This window comes from Schistocerca serialis, unplaced genomic scaffold (genome assembly GCF_023864345.2).
Source record: "Schistocerca serialis cubense isolate TAMUIC-IGC-003099 unplaced genomic scaffold, iqSchSeri2.2 HiC_scaffold_1331, whole genome shotgun sequence".
NCBI lineage: Eukaryota > Metazoa > Arthropoda > Insecta > Orthoptera > Acrididae > Schistocerca > Schistocerca serialis.
The window spans coordinates 1,460,253-1,482,198 of record NW_026047549.1 but is presented as its reverse complement, the minus strand read 5'-3'; the positions used below and the strand labels follow the sequence as shown (position 1 = coordinate 1,482,198).

At 45.4% G+C, this 21,946-nt stretch overlaps 1 protein-coding gene across 1 annotated transcript in view; it reads right to left on the bottom strand.

Annotated features, from left to right (window-relative positions):
* Positions 1 to 816: 816 nt before the first annotated feature.
* The window catches only part of LOC126439682 (uncharacterized), a 54,121-nt gene continuing 32,991 nt past the window's right edge, over positions 817 to 21,946 (bottom strand). The window contains exons 4-5 of the mRNA XM_050090572.1: positions 13,222 to 13,430; positions 817 to 3,347 (exon numbers count right to left, since the gene is read on the bottom strand). Of these exons, the coding sequence (XP_049946529.1) occupies positions 1,870 to 3,347; positions 13,222 to 13,430 (1,687 nt within the window). The 3' untranslated portion in view covers positions 817 to 1,869. The remainder of the gene's footprint in view (positions 3,348 to 13,221; positions 13,431 to 21,946) is intronic.

Below are 21,946 nucleotides of genomic sequence, written 5' to 3'. Positions count from 1 at the left end.
GTGGGCGTTTACGGCGAATTGTAGCTCAGGGAAAACTCGGTGGCAGTGGTGCTCCGACTCAAATGACTGACTTGGCTGGGGGTAATTGGATAGCGATAATCTCAGTTTGTTATCGAAATCTGGGAGTCATGTTTTTTGAGTGACCGTCTTCCTGTTGAGTTTGAACTGTGTATTTCGTACAGCCAGTCGAAAGTAATTTCCTGGACTTGGCTGTGAATGTTCCCAGTACTGCGGTAGTAACTCGGGATCTTGCCTGGGGGTAAGTAGGTAGCATGAGGGCCGTTAACTACTGGCTTTCGAGCGATGAGGTTCGATACTTTCCAGCGGGTCGAGGCTCGGCTGGCGACCACTGTGTCGGGCTGACTTTACGCGTGTCCCGGTGGTGCAGGACGCTTGTGTGGGTGGGCCGCTAAGCGCCCCCAGTGCGCCCCGTGTCGGCTCTGGCCGCCACCACCTAAAGAGAAGGCCGCGGCGCGCTCCTGTGACGTCACGCAAAGCGGGCCAGGGTTGGCTTGGCGCTGCGCTGACAGACTCGAGGCGCACGGCCTGCAAATCTTCGTCAAACGGTTTTACAGAATGTGTTGAGCTGCCGGCGCCCCCTGCGGCCAGGCGGGCTGCACCCGGCACCTGCCTCCCTCGTGGCGCTGCGGCCTCTGGTTCCACTGCGTCCAGACGGAAATCGCGGTTAACACTGCGGGTGCCTGCTAAGTGCGCGATGAGCCCTGTAGTTTCACAATTCACGAAAATCACTCCACGTAGTACTATTTATCACAGGATTATCAGTTGGGCTGGATACTAAATTCACACAGACACTCCTTTACTTTGCTCACTCAGGTTTTATTTGAACAAATGGGAGATCGTCTATTGATTACGAATCACAACAATTTCGGCGTACTGTGTGCTTCTAGTGAAGCTACTATGGCACATGTTTTCCAGGACTCACAGTGCTGGCACAAGTTTATCCTTCCACAGTACTGTTTCTGTAAATACGCCTTTAAGTAATGTTCTTCCTTGCTCAAGAGTGGCACATGGAACATTAACTTTTAACATCTGCCATAGTACCCTTACAGACCTCTAGCTTAACAAATCACCATCTTGTCTCACAAACCCAATAATGCTAATCTCATATAACTCTGCCATTCGACATTTTGCGTTCACTTCAAGCCACATTTCACACAACAAGTCATCTGTTACTTTATTACTATACCTGTTTGAGCCACTCTATGTAATCGAACCACTAATAAGCTCAACAAACCCATTTACACTTTCATGCACACACAACTTCAGTCACACGCCCCTCTCTTTTGATTTTATAAGTATCTGAATGTCTCTTGTCATGGTACCTGAATTACAAATCATTTAAAAGTACATCTTTCACACACACATGGAATATATCTTTGTTTCAAACATAATATGATATATACTAATATCATACATTAATAAAATCGACATACTGCAAAGACAGATCCTCAAAGGAAAACGGAGAAACGACGTCATACGAATATCTGTCCAGAAATGCACCATCGCCACGGTAGATGACACTGACAAACGGGAATTCCTTCGACAACGTGCTGCGTTTTCCTTTTATATAACAGGCTGTGTGATTGACGCAGCCTATTGTATACACAAAGCATTTCCCAACAATTTTAGTGAGTAGTCTCAGTGCATTAGAATAGGTAGACAGAGGCTACCACTCACAAATAAGCACACAGTTATAAATAAAGGAGACGTTAGGAAAGAGAAGTACTGGCTGTACGATATCAGATTTAATGACATTTGATATTGTCATACCAGGTAGAGTCCATTTTATTGCTGGGTTTAATGCAGTGTAGTGTGTAGACAGTTATTTGCGAAAAATACTGAAGGAGCCTACAGCGAGGATTCTGAAAAGGGAGACTGTTCATTGTTTCTCCTGGCCAGATTCCTCTCGGCTGCCGAACACAGCTCTAGACCTGCAGGGATGTTGGTTGGGTTCCACCAAAGAAGTATCCTGTTCTTCAGTAGGGGGAGCGTCGTTCCATTGCAAACGAAACAGACGAAGAGCACTGGTCCTTGCACCATCGTAACTAGATGCATATAGTACACTAACTGCGCTATTCCCTGAGCCTGGTGGAACCCAGTTCTAATGATAATTCCTGTTCCACTTAATATAATGGCCTTAACTGACATAAAAAGACATTGCTTCTTTGAGGCAAATTTCTTGTTATCAACAATTTTGAGTTGCCGCATGGAGCACCGAGTACGTAGGTACATGTATCCAAGCAGTCCCAGACAAACCAAGTTGAATGCCACAGACAGTGAAATCCCTGCAAGGACTACTATGCGACTGTGGATCAGGTGATATTTACTCGTCTTTTCCAAAGCAACAGCTGCCACACATACTATACTCCACGGTACAAACACACACAGCACCTCACGACGGAATAACTGGCTTACTTCAGCAGGTAGTAGCTGGTCAGGAAGCCTGAGATGGCGAACACAAGAATACATCTGGTAGCAGAATGAGTTCAGCCAGATACAGCTGAGAAGTGTGAGGGCGCTGTCTATCAGCACTGCTGTTGGTAAGTCAGGGACGCCTGCCATACGATACACGACCTCAGAACACAGGATCTGGACTATGCACGTGATCTGAAAGGACAAGAGTATCTTACCAGGCAAGTTGCGTAACTGGGGAAGATACATGTATACTCCGGCAGTCGAAAAACGGAAAATGATATTTACCAATATAAATGAGATTTCTAAAGGCTTCAAGCTGTCGATTTTGAAATCCTTGTATTTCAAGGTGGCGTTGTTTAAACTGTTTTTGTAGTTTAGTGTTTCTTCTGTTAGCTTTTGATAGAGCATACTGTTAGTACTACGGAATAATCCAAATGCGAAACTAGTGAACGTACAATTATGGGAAGTCCGAATGACGGAAAAGTCGCGACACTTTAGCAACAGAATAGCTCTGGAAACAGAGCAGATGGCGTCTGTAGCGTTCGACTGCAGACATGATTGATCGTCAGGACTATCGAAATAGCAGCGAGCATCGTGCACAGACTGTATCATACTAAACGGGACGTCCTGACAAATGCCGTACGAGTTGACCGCCATCCAGGCCAGCAGACAGAGGTTGACGTCCACCCTCTGCGTGTAGGCCAGGTAGCTGGTGACGGGTATGTGAGGCCACCTCTGCACCATGTCGTCCCACAGCTGCTTGCGGCACTGCTCGCGCTGCTTCACGGCTTCCAGTGGCAGGTCTTCCAGCGGACACGTGGGGTGGTCCAGGGCGTTCACCAACAGCTGCACGCAGTCAGTGCCCACGGAGAGCGTATCGTGGCTTCTGTCCTCCAGCTGCCACTCCTCGTCTGCAAGAAAACGACAGCAAGTAGGTGGTGGCCGTACACTGCAGGCAGCTGAATCCAAAGTCTTCTCTGGATGACGAGCCTGGGCGTTGTTTACCCACATTATCCAGGTTCAGTTACCCAGAACTATGTAAGGCGGCATGTCAACACAAAGTAAGAGTATTAACAAAGACAGATATCATGTTACTATGCGCGTCTATTTCATCTACAGGGTGTCCAACAAATCCCTGTATCGCTCGTGACATAGTAAAAATGAGGAAGTAAATAGGTTTTATTGATAGTCCTGCACTGAAGATGGCAAAAAAACAATGTTATCAGAATTATATTTTTGTTTCAGCACTGCAGTCTTTGAGTTACGAATCCATCTTGTAAAGGAGAGTTTAGTGGCTGATTCGTGGGTGCATAAACATCCGCAGATAGGAAAAACTATGTAACGCATGATGAGACCATTTGCCTCAGTCCCCCTCGTAAAGTAGCCATACCTGATTGAGATAAATGTCCTGTATTTTCAGGCTGTCTCAGACCACATATTGGAAGCAATAAAAAGTGACAGGAACGTGTGTCACCCACTCTTAATCAGATGAGCAGTCTCCAATCAAAACCGTTTGCAAAAGAGCTGTTCGACTTCAAGCATCTTGTTCAACAATGCACGACCATATTGAAAAAATATGAATACGAAAGGATTTAGGCCCATGTTTGTTACTGAATTATCTGACAGTAGTGCGGAGCAACGATTTGTAACCTACCGTACTTTGTTGTGGCGACTTCTGCCATGTCTCGCTCAAGACTGTTGTTTACATATAAATGTGCCATATACCACTATTTGATCAGCAAAAAATTGTTTTCTTGTCTAAGGAAAGTACCAATATTACCAAGAGTTGGAAAGGAACCCACCTCACCTTATGTGGGTCATTGTGTGATCAGAATACCTGTTAGGACCACATTCTTTTGAAGATTACATGAATGGGAACTTCCATCTCTCAGTACAACATAAGTTTTCAGTATCTCAGCTCCATGACAAGGCAATCACGGATCTTGTGTGGTTGTAGAAGGAAGGAGCTTGAGTCTCGTTTTGTTGTTCAGATGTGTGGGTTTCTTAATGAACAACTTAGTGACCCCATCACGCAGCGTAAAAAAAAGTGATGGAGCATATTTGTCACCAGTTTGTTTCGTTAGCACGAGATAGTCGAGAAACAGCACAACAAAATACAGTAACTGACGATTTTGGAAGTACCTTTACCACAATGAACGATTTACTGTTAATACTCTGTTTGCATACATTCAAAAACACGCAAAAAATGTAATTACTTCGTCTCATTCGTACCTTGTGTAATGATAATAACGCAGAAATAAATGCAATTGGGACATACATGCCTCAGCTGCTGAGTGGATGAATGTGGGATTACAACTCCAGAGATTTGGGATTCAGGCATTGCTCCCGAGATTCCTTCTGTCACTTATCTCTTCTTTCACCTCTGACATTGATTTATGGAAATCGAAAATGTTTGGAACTGTTGAATTGTTCGGAGACCCAATAATTAACTTTCTCCCACAATTATTAACTGGGTAAGTTAGTTCAAAAGTAGGAAGACGGCGACTGACCACAACCTGCAGTAGGACAGTGGCTCGCGAAGCACTGTGGTGACCAAACCAGGCTTCAGCTTGATGACGGCTTTACCTACTGCATTCTGAGAAGTCCTGATGGTCGTTTTCCTCGACCACTATTCCTGTTCAGAGTACAAATGAAAGGAGAATGATACTGATATGCTACACATCATCCAATGTATACAGGGTGAGTCACCTAACGTTACCGCTGGATATATTTCGTAAACCACATCAAATACTGGCGAACGGATTCCACAGACCGAACGTGAGGAGAGGGGCTAGTGTAATTGTTTAATACCAACCATACAAAAATGCACGGAAGTAGTCAGTGCCGTTTGTTGCATTGTAAAATGTTAATTACATCCGGAGATATTGTAACCTAAAGTTGATGCTTGAAACCTCCGACGTTCAGTTGCGTCTTGTAACAAACACGGGCCACGGTCGGCGAGCAGCATCTGCAGGGACACGTTTACGATGACGACCGTGTTTACGAGTGTGGCTGTAGTGCACTGTTGTGGTTTGGTCTAGCTGTCGCAGTGTCCGCATGTAGCGCTTGCTGCTATTGTTATCCTGCATTCGTCTCCGCACGCAGTCCAACTGTAGTACACCATGTTACCAGACGTCTGTGATAGTGTAGTGTTGTAGGAACTGTGCCCATGGTGTATTGGAACTCTGAAAAGGCGGAGATGATACTCATCTATGGCGAGTGTCGACGAAATGCAGCTGAAGCCTGCAGGGTGTATGCAGAACGGTACCAGGACAGAGAGCATCCAACGTGCCGCACATTGCAAAACATCTACCGCCAACTGTATGCAACAGGTATGGTCGTAGCACGCAAACGGGTCTGTAACAGGCCCGTCACAGGAGAAGCGGGTGCAGTTGGTGTGTTAGCTTCTGTTGCCATGAACCCACACATGAGTACACGGGACATTGCGAGAGCCAGTGGACTGAGTCAAAGTAGTGTCATGCGCATACTGCATCGTCACCGCTTTCACCCGCTTAATATGTCGCTACATCAGCATTTACATGGTGATGACTTTAATCATCGAGTGCAATTCTGTCAGTGGGCTTTAACAGAGAATGCGTTGCAGCTCTACCTGTTTACCAATGAAGCGGGTTTCACAAACCACGGGGCAGTGAATCTACGGAACATGCATTACTGGTCCGTGGACAATCCTCGCTGGCTCAGACAGGTAGAGCGACAGCGACCGTGGACTGTAAATGTATGGTGCGGAATCATTGGCGACCACCTTATTGGCCCTCACTTCATTGCAGGGGCCCAAACAGCTGCAACATACATCGCGTTTCTACAGAATGATCTGCCAACGTTGTTCGAAAATGTCCCACTGGAAACGCGTCGACGTATGTGGTATCAACATGATGGTGCACCTGCACATTCCGCAATTAACACTAGGCTGACCCTTGACAGGATGTCCGACGGGCGTTTCATAGGACGTGGAGGACGCATAAATTGGCCAGCCCGTTCTCCTGATCTTACACCTCTGGACTTCTTTCTGTGGGGTACGTTAAAGGATAATGTGTACCGTGATGTGCCTGCAACCCCAGAGGATATGAAACAACGTATTGTGGCAGCTTGCGGCGACATTACTGCGGAGTGTACAACATTCATTACACCAGAGATTGTAATTGTGTGCAGCAAATGATGGCCACCACATTGAACATCTATTGGTCTGACATATCGGGACACACTCTATTCCACTCCATAATTGAAAACGGAAACCACGTGTGTACGTGTACCTCACCCCTCATTGTAATGTACATGTGCGTCAGTGAAAAAGACCAATAAAGAGGTATTAGCATGTGGACGTAATGTGCTGTTCCAGTCTCTTCTGTACCTAAGGTCCATCACCGTTCCCTTTGGATCCCTACGTAATTCGGTGCTCTCCGATACACACGATCGAACAGCGGAGGAGTGGTACTCAAGCGTCAACTTCAGGTTACAATATCTCCGGATGTAATTAACATTTTACAGTGCAACAAATGGCACTGATTACGTATTTGTTTATATGTTCAGATGTGCTAACAAAACTAACGTGGTTCCATTTAAAAAAACGTAGGTTTGTGTTAAAAATCATACTTCCGTGCATTTTTGTATGGTTTGTATTAACCAATTACACTAGCCCCTCTCCTCACGTTCGGTCTGTGGAATCGATTCGTCAGTATTTGATGTGGTTTACGAAATATATCCAGCGGTAATGTTAGGTGACTCACCCTGTAAGGTTCATTGGCGTGTTGAGCGCCAATGTATACCCAGTAAGACGAATAAGTTCTGAAAGATTCTTTTACACAGGCACATTCTGTGAAAGGCCGAATGCACGACTTTGTCGTAAACACTCCACTTTCTTTGTTATTCATTCCACTCCCACCACATTATCGTGTGGTGCGCAAGCTTCGGACACTTTGCTGCTCTTCAGCCTATCGAAGTTAGGCCAGTTTAGCTTTTATGGGAGAAAGAATGAAATGATAGGTTTCAAAAAAATAAAAGCCATAGCGTCTCTACATAAACACATGTACATTGAAGTTGATGATGGTGCTATGGTGAAGATAAGGTTCGTGCTTCTGGCAAGTCACTGGCAGTCAGTTCCCAATAACTACTACGAGGGTAATACAGTATGATGCAGGTGCCGGCCAGAAAGGATGTATGTATTCAAGGTGTTGGAGTGGGCTGGGAAGTATGATTGACAAGTTGGTGTGGGTAGAGGGAGGTGTGAGGGAGGGATGACAGTGGTCAGGAGGCTGGAAGCGGGGTCATCTACATACTGAAGAGGCATATACGCTAGGATTATAGCTGGTTCGAGGAGTAGGTGTCTACATACTATTTTGGAACAGGAAGAACCAGCCAGCTGAAGTTCCGCTCGAATAGGATACAGAAGGGTGGCAATTGGAGGGTGGATATGACATGTTGGTATAGGCGCACCAGAAGCCTAGGTATCCAGAGGATAGGCGAGAAATATTGCTTTTGTTCCCCACGTTTATGGAACATTTATAATTTGTGACAAAATCTGAGGAACTTCAGAAGAGAGGGTAATGTAATCAGCTGGCAGAGGTTGCGTCTGAGACGGCAAATATGATACGGAGTGCAAGGTGTTCTAAGACTGTAAGGAATGGTAAATTTTTGAGAGTGCTGAGATCCAAGCTATATTGGCGAAAGTAACACTGGGGTCACTAAGGCTTTTGGAAAGACGAAGGAAGAAACAAGATCAGGGGTTAACGTCCTGTTGGTGAAACAGCTATTAGAGCATAACCCAGAATTGGGAAGAACGGGGAAGCAGGACAACTGGGTCCATCCATAGGAACCGTCGTGTCATTCACCTTAAGCTGTGTAGGGACATCGAAGAGAAACTAAATATGGTCGAAAATCAAGTTTGGAGCCAACAGCTTACCACAGCATCGCCTCGTTCAGTGGGTTTTAACCACGTACAGAGGATGGCTGAATGATGGAATCCCCACATTGTCGAGTTTCCTGTCTTCTTAATTTGAGTTTGTTGTAAGCTGAGGATGCGTGATTATTCCAAGATATGAGAAAGTGAGAGTCCTCTGCCCATGTCAGCAGAGAGGAATGGAGCAGCAGGTCCACCGCTTTACTGCAAGCGCTTATCTTCCTCCACGTAATTGGGCACTGTCCTTGCTTTGTAAGAGAACTGTGACTCGGAGTTATCTGTTGAGTGTACGTGACTGTAATGGATGCGTTAAGAGCTTAACAACCACATCTGACACACATGTTGTTGTGTCATGCTTTTAATAAATTTACAAGCAGATAAATGAAACAGTCAATGATCAGAACGCCTTATTGTTTGGAAAGCAATACACTTATCTTTAGCTCCTCGTGGCTGTGGCTGTGTGAGCACGTGTGGTATTAATTGGGGTCCAAATACACAGGAGCTACTGAAAACACTGAGCGGCATTACAGTGCAAGTCTGCAGACGATGAGCACTGAACGTTTACTACAACTGTGCCAAATATGTGTCTGTTGTTGGCCCTCGACTCTCTGTACGTGCATGCTTGGCCTAGGCTTCACTGAGTGACGTTACGCCGACACTGCACTCTGAAGGCAGAAATTCGTCGCTTCTCTGCAGTCGTCGTGGAACTCTTGATACCCTCGTAGACGGAACAGAAGTCAGGCTGGACTCTGGCAGAACTCGTACCAAGCACTAGCAGAGCTGGAAATACTTGTCGTGTGTGGCGCCTCGAAGTTACAGGAGGCGTGGCTTACTACTTCTTTCTCATAGGCGGTGGCGATGCTGCTTAGGTGTACAGCATCTCTCCGGTGGTCGATTGTCGATTTGCTGTAGGCGATTATCGTCGACACCACATGTGTGACCTTCAACAGTGTCACAGGCATCAGTGTATCATGATACACTGAGGAGAGGTAATGTAATGTAGAACACTGACACGAGGTCTGGTGATGAGAAACTTTATGCTTCAATTCCCCCTCCCATTACAGGGGAAATACCAGCAATGCAAATTTCTTCCATCACCTGGATTCGAATCAGCTTACTTTTGAAGAGAGTACCACCACACAGTCATGTTTATGTGTGCCATGGTGGAAGTTAGGGTGAGAGAAATGATTGGTGGTGTTTATTGTAATAATTCCTTGGGTTTTTAACATAAGTGATTTTGATGTAACAGAGGCTACACCAAGAGGTGAAGTTATCGAGGCAGATGGAGATATGCTGTTGAGTAAGATTTACAGTGACAAAAGAAGCATGGTGTGCCAGACAAGGAGCGATACAGGAAACATAATTCATTGGGACACTTGCACTTGCCAGTTTCCTCCCAGAGATCCGAATGTGCGACTATTGCGGAATATTTCGCCAATGGAGCAGTCATCATACCACTTTTCAATTATAGGCCACATGTCCTGTGGACAGATACCAGTGGTTCCGATTACCTTCTGCATTCTCATGCCTTTGAGCACTGCTGACTCTTCAGGGTTTTAGGAGCAGGGGAAAAAAGTGCCTTGAAGCTCTATCCGCCCATCCATCATTACTGACGATTTTTGTTCTAATTTAAGCAGTAGCGAGGTTCGAACCTGGGTTCCATGACGTTTTGATTAGTATACAAAGACACTACCCTTAAATCATAGGTGAGCCATGGGATATAAACTTGCATACAGTATGATATCACACAACTTGACTGGAGCTGGTAGGAAATAAGAGTCTTTTTTTTTTAAGAAGGTCGAAAGTAATGGAGTCATGAGCAGCCTCTCATAAGAATTTCCTGAAACTGTAAGACGTCGTGGTCTCCTTCATTGCTTACATATTCCGCCCTCACAATCATATTCTGCACATCAAGACGCTTCATTCGAGCCCAAACTCGAAAAGATAAAGTCAGTATTGTATGAATTCATGTAAACGATATGCAAATAATTAATAAATCGCAAGTGCGCACCGTGGTTCAAATACTCGAGGCTGGCGTACACACATACGTTCCAGACACGACGGTCACAGGAGCTTTTAGTTCGAGAGAGGCAACTGCACCCCAGCAGGCCGGTCCCAAGCTATCTACGTCGGCCAGTGACCGCCTGTAGAGCAGACAGCGTTAGCCCGAGTGAAAGGACGACACCGTGTTCCGCTTAAAAGCAAATTCCGCTACATTGTGTGGGAGCGGTTAGCCTACACATTCTTTACACATAGCATGCAGTTTCACAGGGAGACAGCAAACGCCAAACACCGATACTACAGATTTCCGGATTGGTCGCCTTAAACAAAACGTCATTCTCCCGTTTTAGAAGATCAATGCTGATTGGCAGACGATATTTCTGATGCCTTGAGCTGAAGGAGTAATGGAAGAGATAGAAAGATATACCCCTTCACGACTGGTGTGCAGAGGGGCCGTTCCGTTGTCGCTCTTGGAGCGAGAACACGTAACGAGAGCGTGCGCGCTCGTACGTGTACTCAAAGAGCGAGGAACAAGTCTCTCCTCAGTACTTCACTGGGAGAGCACCTCTGTCGAGAGCATATCGAAGTGCAACTGTATATTGAGTCCTTGCGATTAAGCGTTGTTCACTGTGTTGGCCACCACACTTATTGTGCGGTGTGAACGGACTGAGTAATAGTTAAACGCCTGCGAGCGAATTTTTGAATGGCATCACGGTGGACTGGTTATCTGACCTGTGTACCACGCCAATAGCTAGACTAGGGGCGAATAGGAGTCCTTGACTTCATCAAGGCGTAGGGAGAGTTTGATTGGCGAAAGTCAATCCAGATAGAACGAGAGTTATCTTATTTGTCGGCAGCGAGCGGCGCAGACAGCAGTCATCACAGCTACAGGTCTTGTGACCCCCAAATTTCCTCCACAACAGTACCCTTCACTGCATATCACTCGACTGTACCTAGCAACATTCTAACCGATAATTATTCAAGTCGAGCAGGTGCAGCTCTCAGCCATTCTGCCATTCAATAACAATCTTAAACTTGATATAGAAATTTCATTAGCGTGCTCAGAAGAGATTCGCACCCGTTTCTTCTTTCCCTCCCCCCCCCCCCTCCCCCACTCCCTATCTCGACCGAACTGCCACGATCTCTCCGATCTCTCGGGATTATCATGACAACTTTCCCCTGAAGATATCTTTAATGTCGGGCTTAAAGTTAGCTTCCAGACAAACGGTTAGTTGTCTACAACTCTGTAAGCTCTTGTCGCTGCTCATTCTTTAATATCTTGTCGCTACTCGCGAGGAATAGAAACATCAACTTCACCTCACACGTTTGTTCTTGGTGTCCATTACAGTTTCAGTCATACTTATAGACTTGCTGCCGAGTGCAGCTGAGTCTAGAAACAGATGGGGTAAGAGTCTGCTTGTTTAGTAACTAGCTAACAATGCGTGTTTCCGTTTATGTGCCACTATTATTCTTATGAGTGTCTGCAGTAAATTATCGGCTGCAGCCGAAATTTTGCTAAGGCCGTTCTTCGCAGTATTACAGTCCCTGGTTCTAATATACGCATATTCTTATGATAACTTACTTCTTTATCTGTTGTAACGCTTTTGGACCACCTTAGTTTCTTAATTAGTCGGTTTACTACCAATTAAAACCCTGCAAGTTCGATTGCCTGAAGCGGTCAATAGTGACAACGGCAGGCATAAATAATTATTCCGCTGAGAGAGCACAAGCCCACTGTCCTCCCTTCCTCTCATTTAAATGGAGTTACTCCCTACCGAACAAGTAGCTATCAGGGAGATACAAAGAGAGAATTAAACGATTAGAACTCGTTTCATGTCTGGTGCAGGATAGATAGATGATCGAGTAAGAGATAAAGTCCAACAAAGAGAATAAAATAATAAATTTAAAAAATATAGTGATTCGAACAAATACAGTTGTTTAGCAGACAGGTGCGATAGCTGTGTTTCTTCAGCCCTACTACAGTTCAGTATTAATACTACTAAGGATAATATTAACAGGGTATCTGATACAATTAACTGTTCAGTTACAAATCGAAATATTGTTCGTCAAAGAAAATTAGTAAATACGAACAGTATCATGCCAGGATCATAGATGAGAAATGTAGAACACTACACCAGTTACAGTATTGACAAAACATTAGCTTGTCTGAAGCCGTTAAGTTGCAGAAACCATTCGCCATTTTTAAAACAAGCCTTAGACTAGGTCTGAAAAAAAACTACGTGTACAGAAGTTTAGAGCGTTTATAGAAGATAAAAAGGAACACTTTTTTATATGAGGCACGTGTCGCACATGTATGAAGGTCGTATCTGCACTGGCGTTCAGAGACGGTGTCCAAAGTGCTGTGGGATGGGCACTGTTTTAGAGGAGTTGCGTGCCTCCTACGGGAGGGAGACGAGTTGTTCAGTGTACCAGACACTGGCAGACACCCCAGGTGAGGTGGTTGCCTCTTATGCTGAGGCTGCAAACATTATTTGTGAGACACCCACTTGTTTCGAGTGTGTTGCACTATCATTAGCAGCCAGCTGGCACTTGAGTAACGTCTCGAAAACATCACACAGCCTCTGTACATCGCTGGCATCGAAACGTTCATGGGCCACGAGCAGGTGGAGGGTACACCTATGACCTTTGTGTCACATAAACTTGTCATAGATCCAGACGGAGAGTTGCCGAGGAATCTAAACACTGACTTTGGAAAGAGCACCAGAGATTACCTTGCGTGGCATGCAAAATCACGCAAGAGCTAAAACTACATATTCTGAAGGATATTTGAATTTCATTCCTCGAACAACTGAACACTTGTCAGCGCATAACCATGAAGTGAAGTGGCCGAGTCCCAGTATTAAACTTACCTACAATCTTGACATCATCTTCGTAGAATGAATCGATGTACTCAGCTGTAGTGTACCAGTAGACACGATAGAAGGCGTACAGTTCATCAGCGAGGCTGAACATTTGCGACGCCTCTGGCTGCCGCTCCTTGCACAGCGCACTGAAGTCGTCGTCAAAGGAGAGGTTCCACGGCTGATAGCTCAGCAGGCGTTCACTCAACGGCGGCCACCTGTAGCACACAAGGTGCCAGGTAAAAAGTTAAAAAGCTAGCATGTATAGTTTATGTAAGAACGTACAAGTATCCAAAAATGTGTGTGAAATTTTATGGGACTTAAATGCTAAGGTCATCAGTCCCTAAGCTTACACACTACTTAACCTACATTATCCTAAGGACACACACACACCCATGCCCGAGGGAGGGCTCGAACCTCCGCCGGGACCATCCGCGCACCCCATGACTGAAGCGCCCCAGACCGCTCGGCTAATCCCGCGCGGCTAAAAGTATCCAGAACGGATTTCCACTCAGCAGTGGATTAGAAACTTCCTGGCAGATGAGTACTGTGTGCCAGACTGGGACACAAACCTGGAACTTTTTCATTCTTTAAAGGATGCATTGTAACACAGCAAACAATCGCAAATCCATTGGTCTTTTTAGCATTTTAGCGCATCAAGGTTTCATCTTTAGATTTCAGAGCACTTGAGTGATATACCGATTGTAACTATTTCTTGCAGATCATCCACTCCGTTCTGTGCTGCTATATCGTTTTGACTGGTTTCAAACACATCAAACAGCAGAACTGCAGCGCTTGCCGCAGAGTACCTCTTTTCTTTAAAGAAGAATTTTGTATGCATTGCAAGAGAGTGAACATGTGATATTTATGTTAAGGATATGAATGACTTGTTCAAATTAATTATAGATGATTTTAGACGCTGACATGTAGACATGTCTGTCATGAGCTGAAGCAAAATCTTCCGCATTACCACTTGAAAATGGCTCAAAACGCCGAAACTGCAATTGTAAAACAATTTCTAAAGTCAATGGCGAATATGACGTCCTTAAAAAAATAGACATCGAGCTGGGCAGGCAGGAACCGAGAGCCGCCGTCACAGCCTTACTTCCGCCAGTAGCTCAGCCACTGCCTTCCAGCCGTCACAGAAGCTCCCCTGCACGGCTGGCGGGACCAGCGCTCCCGGAAGGATGGGCACTGCAGTGACCAGAGGCCTCGCGAGTTGCTTCCTGGGCGAATCCTCACTCTGCAGTGGAGAGTGCAATCACTTGAAACGTCGGGGATACGACCTGCCAGGGAGTTTCCTATCTGCATTAGGTGATGTGACATCTGCGATAATTTTCCGTAAAGACTGTATGACAGCTGAAAGGAGAACTCCCACCGGAAGATGAGTTCAATGGACAAACGTAAATGTACCGTCTAGCAGGTCCACTTATTGAGTCCCTTTCAGCTAATCCAACGGGTAAGGACATCGCCATACGATGACTTAAGCTATTTCAAATCCGTCTTTGCAAGTACAAAACATGTCTTTTTATTTCACAATAAGTGTTTTGTTTTACTCATTATCAGTTGTGGCATTTTTACAATGTTTCCGCTTACATCCGGCAGTGTGCATCCCACCATCTCACACTTGTATGCTTGACGTGCAGAAGTACATGTCTGCTGACGCAAAACTTGACAAAATGACGCTTCACTATTGCATACAAATGTTTGTTTATTTGGCTCTGAAGCATTCCCTCGGTCTCGTTTCGTGAGTGGTTGGTGCGGGTCTCTCGTTTGGCAGTCGAAATTATCATACAGAAATTGTTGGCCGTAAAACTTTGTCCTAAGGTCAGTGTTCCGTACATCGATTCGATACATATGTGTCAGGTACATCTTATGATGAGAATGGAGCCCTCAGAATCGGGTATGAGACAATTTTTTCCTTATTAATCTACGACTGCATTGCCTATAGCCCATCAACGATGGAAAGTTCCCATACTGCCAGATACAATGCAGAACAATCAGTACTCCCTGTACTCCTTGTAGTATGGTCCTTGGTTATCACTGTTACTTGAAAACGATGTTGTCAGTTAAAGCATGAAGCTGCATCATAATGAGTTCCGTGTGATGTCTGGGTCCCCAGTTCGACCGGAAAGCAGTCCCTCCCATAAGACAAGTGGTGCCATGGTGCTAAGGCTCGCAAATCATTTCCACGCTACGTACACCAGCACGCTGTTCTGCTTAGAGGTACAGTACCACACCTACTCCACTGACAAGCTGGGACTCAGAATCCGTGCCGTGATAAAGTTTATCGTTTGCATGCCACAGATCCAGGAAGTAGATGCATACTGACAATGATCTGAATAATCATTATACTGAGATTTTTTTGGCAAAGAATTTCGGGAAATGGCTGTTTTTAACGCAATGGAACCGTTCATTTCATAAGGCAACCAAAGAAAGTATTTAAGTGGAGCAAGGAGGTGAACATACGGCCGGTGTGGCCGAGCGGTTCTAGGCGCTTCAGTCTGGAACCGCGCAGCTGCTACGGTCGCAGGTTCGAATCCTGCCTCTGGCATGGGTGTGTGTGATGGCCTTAGGTTAGTTAGGTTTAAGTAGTTCTAAGTTCTAGGGGACAGATGACCTCAGATGTTAAGTCCCATAGTGCTCAGAGCCATTTGAACCATTTGAGGTGAACATACAATCTCCACTAAAATGGTAAAGAAAGCCCGGAAACTTCTGGACAATTTGCCTATGTACTACACAGCAGTAATACTACAATACTAACTGCCATATTCATTTTGGGGGAACGTGCGTTGGCACACAGAGTGGCGAATCCACAGAAGACGCAATCAATACTCGCCACAGGGACGTGGAGTGTCGATAAGCGAGGCAGACCGCTACCACGGAAGGCAATCGTCGTCAATCAGGGTACAGAGGCAGGGTCAGTGTGCTATAGGCGGCTTTGGCCTGTAGTGCTGGAGCCATTACTAAAGGTATCATGCGAGTCCAGTAATGAAGTGGATTGGCGGAATTTAGAAATGACCGACTGTAAATGGCGATACGTGAACTACAGAAGAGACACGAAATGGTGCGCTGCCTGAACTAGGAGGGCGGTACCTAAGCTGCACCACTGCCGCTGGAGGTCTGTGACCACGCCCTCCCCTCTTGCATATCTGGTTTTCGACTTTTTACTGACATCTAACAGAAGTTAAACACGCTGGGTCAGATGAATAAACAAGACGACGTTGTCTGGAGAAGATTCTCGGAGCAAAAGAACATGCTCTGAGAAAGCTCTTACGAGCAAAACATTCGAAGCCATAATCTGTGACGAGAGGGTTCCTTTTTCTCACTACCTCTGCTCCCTGCTGAGTTCTCGGTGTGTGTGGTCTGCCGTGTCCGGCAACGAAAGCACGCGCAGTGTCACGTGTCATTCAGCTCGCTCAAACGGGCGACATGTCTGGAACCGGCATCAGTGTGTTCAGGCAGAGTTGCACTACGTTTCATTTTGTTTATTTTATGTGCGGCAACCAATTAGTAAGACAACTACGTACAGCTTACGAAAATGCATTTTCTTGAGATGTTACCGAATTTACAACATGCGGAAAACTTTTCAGTTATAGAAGTTAGGCGAACATTATGCGAACGAAATCTTAAGATTACATGACTTTTTATCCACTCCAAGCCGGAACTCTGTCAGAGTTCTCTAACACGAGATAATTTTGGTTAAATACGGCGCACAGTGTTCTGCTCGCTTATCAAGTTCGAAAGCGGTTGCCCGCTCTGTTCTTACGAGAAACAGGTCGCTAGGTTTGTAAGAAACCAGTTATTAATTTTTGTGATCCGCCTACTTATTTATAACGTACCAAACTATGAGACTTATGCTGTCAAAAGACAACATGGTGAACATCTGGAAGTGTCAGTGACACCGTTGTTTGGTGTAGGCCTACACCGAAGCTTTCTCGTACGTTAGTCTGAAAACTTAGGTCTACTAAAAACCAGCAAGAATGTTTTAATTTTAACTTCTTTTGAAAGGTCGTCCCCTCTTCTTTGGTGATTTTCTGGAGGGAAGTTCACCAGCCAAGTAATGTTCTTATTGTGAAACCCATATAAACTTCTACAGTGTCTCTGTTCAGCATTTTGTTGGGCTACATATATCTTTCATTGCCTTCGAAGCAGCATGAATTCTGCCATTACTGTCAAAAAGTATGTAAAACTTAACCTGAACAGAACTTGCTCAGCTCAAAGAATGCCAAAGAGCTCGTTTCAATGTTTTCCGATTGTGAGAAGCTCCTCTAGTTTTATTCATACGTAATCGGAAAACATTCTTTGTCTTAAGCAACATCCCTCACCTTTTTACTCACGTTGAGCACATTCTCGGCTGGAGTATATTCTCTGACTCGCTTTACTCATGTTAACCTCAAAATGTCCTCCCAAAATTTCCAGTACGAAGTATATCCTCCGTTTTACTGACAGGCCCCACTATACTTCACCAGCACCTCAGCTCTCACCTGGACTCTCCCAGTGGTTCTTCGCCGATCATCTCCCACCCTTCGTCGTCGTCCTCATTGCTTCACCACTCACAGAGAGCCGTAGTCTGGCAGCTCCTTCGCCACTGCCTCCGTCAAATGCTCCACCACCGTCGCCGCCACCTGCGCGACCGTCGACTCCCTCTCCAGCAGCGTCGCTGGCTCTGTCGCCAACACCGTCGCCAGCCCCAAACCGCGGCCCGCCCCATCGCCTCCACCACTGCCGGTGCAGGAAGTTCCAACCACATCCACCACCACTGTAGCTTCGTCACCGCCGTCATAAACTCCTGTCAATGTCCTTATCTACACCCTACTGGGGCCACCTATTACACCACAACCCTCATGCATGCAGTCATAAGACCAAACAAATGAAATAGAATGGATAAAACCTCACGATTCCAAATGAAACCAAGCCAAAAATGATTTCACTAAATTTACGGACATGAAACCAATAATTCCTCTCAACTATCGTCTTTTGTATCTACATCTACATACATGATCCGCAAGCCACCGTGCGGTGCGTGGCGGAGGGTACCCTGTTCCACAACTAGTGGTTTCCTTTCCTGTTCCGCTCGCTGACAGAGCGAGGGACAGACGCCTGCCTATATGCCTCCTTAGGAGCCGTAATTCCTCGTATCTTGTCTTCGTGGTCCCTACCAGAAATGTATGCTGGCGTCATTAGGATCGTTCTGCTGCCAGGTTCAAGTGCCGGTTCTCTGCACTTCCTCAGTTGTTTTCTTCGAAATGAGTGTCTTCTTCCCTCCAACAATTCCCTGCATGCTGATCGAAACTCCGGTAAGAAATCTACCTGCTCCCCCTGAATTGTTTCGATGTCTTCTTTCTATCCGACCTGGAGCAGATCCCAAACACTCGAGCAATGTTGAACAAGAAGTCGCTCTGGCGTCCTACACGGGTTCTCCCTTACATACGAACCACACTTTCACAAAACTCTCCCAATAAACCCAAGTCGACCGTTCGCCTTTCCTACCAGAATCCTCACACGTTTATTCAATTTCATCTCGCTTCGCAACATTACGTCCAGATATTTCAACGAAGTGACTGTGGTAAGCAGAACACTTGGAGTGCCGTATCCGGATATTGCGGGTTCGTTTTTTGCTACTCATCCGCTTTCGTCTACAGCAAGAGCCACCTGCCATTCATCACACCAACTAGAAATTTTTTCGACGTCATCTTGTGTCAACCTGCAGTCACTCAACTTATTCCATGTGCTCGTTCTTGCGTTAGCACCCCACAATGGGACACCGTGTCAAATGCTTTCGAGAAATCTAGAAATATGGAATCTGCCTGTTGCCCTTCATCCATAGCTCTCAGTGCATCATGCGAGAAAAGGAAAAGGTGAGTTTCACAGAAGCGATGCTTACCAAAACCGTGTTGATTTGTGCACATAAACTCCAGCTCCTTAGTCTAAAGAAAGTTGATTATGTTCGAACTGAGAATATGTTCAAGGATTCTGCAGGAACCAGGTGTTAGGGATATTGGTCTGCAATTTTGTGGGTCCGTTCTTTTACCTTTCTTATACACTAGAGTCACTTGCACTTGTTTCCATTCGCTTGGTTCTTAGCGCTAATCGCAAGATTCGCGGTAAATGCGAGCTAAGTAAGGGGCCAGTGCCGCACACTACTCTCTGTAAAACCAAACTGGCATTCCACCTAGGCATTGCCACTTATTTATTTTCAGCTGTTTCAGCTGTTTCTCTACGCCAGCGGTACTCATTACTATGATTTCCACACGGGACTCTGTGCGACGGTCAAACGACGGCACGTTTGTACCATTCTCCTGCGTGAACGATTTCTTAAACGAGGAATTTTTAACTTCGGCCTTCCTTTTGGAATATTCTAGCGCCAAAGCAGACTGGTCAACGTGTGACTGTAATGGAAGCGTTAGATCCGCTTAACGATTTTGCAGAGGACCAAAACTTTTTCCGGTTCTCCGGTGGTAGCTGTTGTATGCTTCGCGCACTGATCTTTTCACAGACGCACGAATATCTACAAACCTTGCTGTCCTCATTTGCGCGTTCTCTTTTGAACCGAGAATGTAACAGCCTTTCGTTCCTCAGCATTTTCCGAATTTTGTTATTAAAGCACGATGAGTCTTTTCCGCCCTTGATCCACTTAGTAGGCGCATACTTTTCCGGATCACGATTTACAGTCTCTTTAAACTTTAGCCATAATTCCTCCATGGCCATAATTCTGGAATTAAATGATTGTATTTTATTGTCTAAGTGAGACGCTGACAACTGCATATCAACTCTCCTAGCGTTCTCGACTGATTTACTGACTTTCGTAACCATAGTCGCTATGATGACATCATGATCACTAATCCCCACTCTATGCTGACGCCATCGATAAGGTCCTGCCTGTTTGTGCTGGCTGACGAACTAGCTGCTCAACAAAGTTTTCGGAAAACGTGCTCAGAAGTCCTTCACAAGACTGTCTGTCTGCACGACCTGCAGTGAATCCATAGACGTCCCAGTCTATACTCGGTAGGTTAAGGTCACCGCCAGCTTGTGTCGCGTGATCTGGATATTTATGCAATGCTGACTATTTACCTTCTTTGAATGGCTACACATCTGTCCCAGTGGAGTCGGGTGCGTGGTAAAAACATCCAACAACTGATATGGTTTCACCTAGTCCTGTTATGTGCGACCACGTAACTTCACTATTGCACTCAAATTCAACCTCAGTAAAGAGAATATTTTTTGTAAACTGCAATGAACGCTACCCCTCCTACGGCGTCGAATATGTCTTTCCGATAAACATTCCAAGACTCGCTAGATATCTCAGAGTTTTTTTACTTAGGGTCTTAGCCAGCTCTCAATTCAAGAATAATTTGAGGCTGAGAACGTTCATGGAGGAGAGTAAATTTGGGAACTATGTTACAAATACTTCGACAGTTGACTGATAAAAGTTTCAGAGTCGAACTAACTTTACTCTGAAAGCTATCTGATTTCCCTACATGTGTACCAACTGGCGAGTGTTCATGAGAGTACTTCAAACTACTGGCTAGTCTGAAACCCCCCATGTGCACTCCACAAGTACTCTGCTATCCGATCAGCTGCTTCCTTTGTGTAGTGCACCCCTGTCTTGAAATCTACCCATCTCCGATTTTCAGTTCACCTTCCCAACCACTGTTACCTTCATTCCCACTGCCTGACACAATGTCGATAGTTTTATCCCGTCACACTATCTGCATGTGTCTATACACAGTGAACCAGTAACCCACTCACAGTTCTGATGACAGATGTGGAGTAGCAAACCAAAAATCCCCACACAATAAACATTGTGGAGTAACAATACCGTTCCTCAAAAACAGCTTCAGTGGGCTACAAATCATGTTCAATCATCCTGCATAATACTTTATCCTGATTGTGTATTTTACCACCCTGGCCGTGATCTGTGCTACTGCCTGTCTCTGTCATCATCCTATAGCACATAATTTCGTTCCTCACACTGACCACAGCTTTATATCCACATCAGTTCCCATGATGAACTTAACTGTGGATGTCGGTTGATCACCTTCGTTTCAGAAGACCTAGTCCATTTCCCAGACACACTCATCCCAAAGTGACTCTCCTATCGACCTCTTCAGATATAACTGCAGAAGTCTTTCATCCAATTGATAGCAATCACGACTGAGTCTAATTGTCCATCGCAATCCATGTTCTCCACCTCCATAGCTATCCCACAATAAGCCACCTGAAAGAATCCAACAACACCGCCACAAGACCTGAGATGCCTGCTGGGAGCTTACCCATTCCCACATAGGAAGCCACCTGGTCACCCTCCATAGTGCCAACATATCTCCTACAATACTCCATTCCACGGCCCCATATGTCAACCACTCGAGAGACTATTCCGCTTTCCTCCCTCTCACAACCTCCAGTATTTACGCTCTATGCTACGGACTGATTTAAACACACCAACCACAGGACAAAATATAAGAACGATGGCTATCCGCTTCCTCCCCTCTGCTGACGTCTTCCCATCTTCCCTCATCGCTGCTTGGATTTTTCCTCCATCTATTGAGATGAACATGACTTGTGGCCTCTTTTCCTCACCGACTGGATGCCAGTATCTGGACTAGAGTCGCTACTACATGGTATTACCGTAATTTCTCCCGAAGTGTTTTTTTCTTTTTCTTTTTTTTTTTTTTGTCCCGAATAAGACGAGGACACGCACACTTTTCGTGTCAGGTTCCACATCATTGTT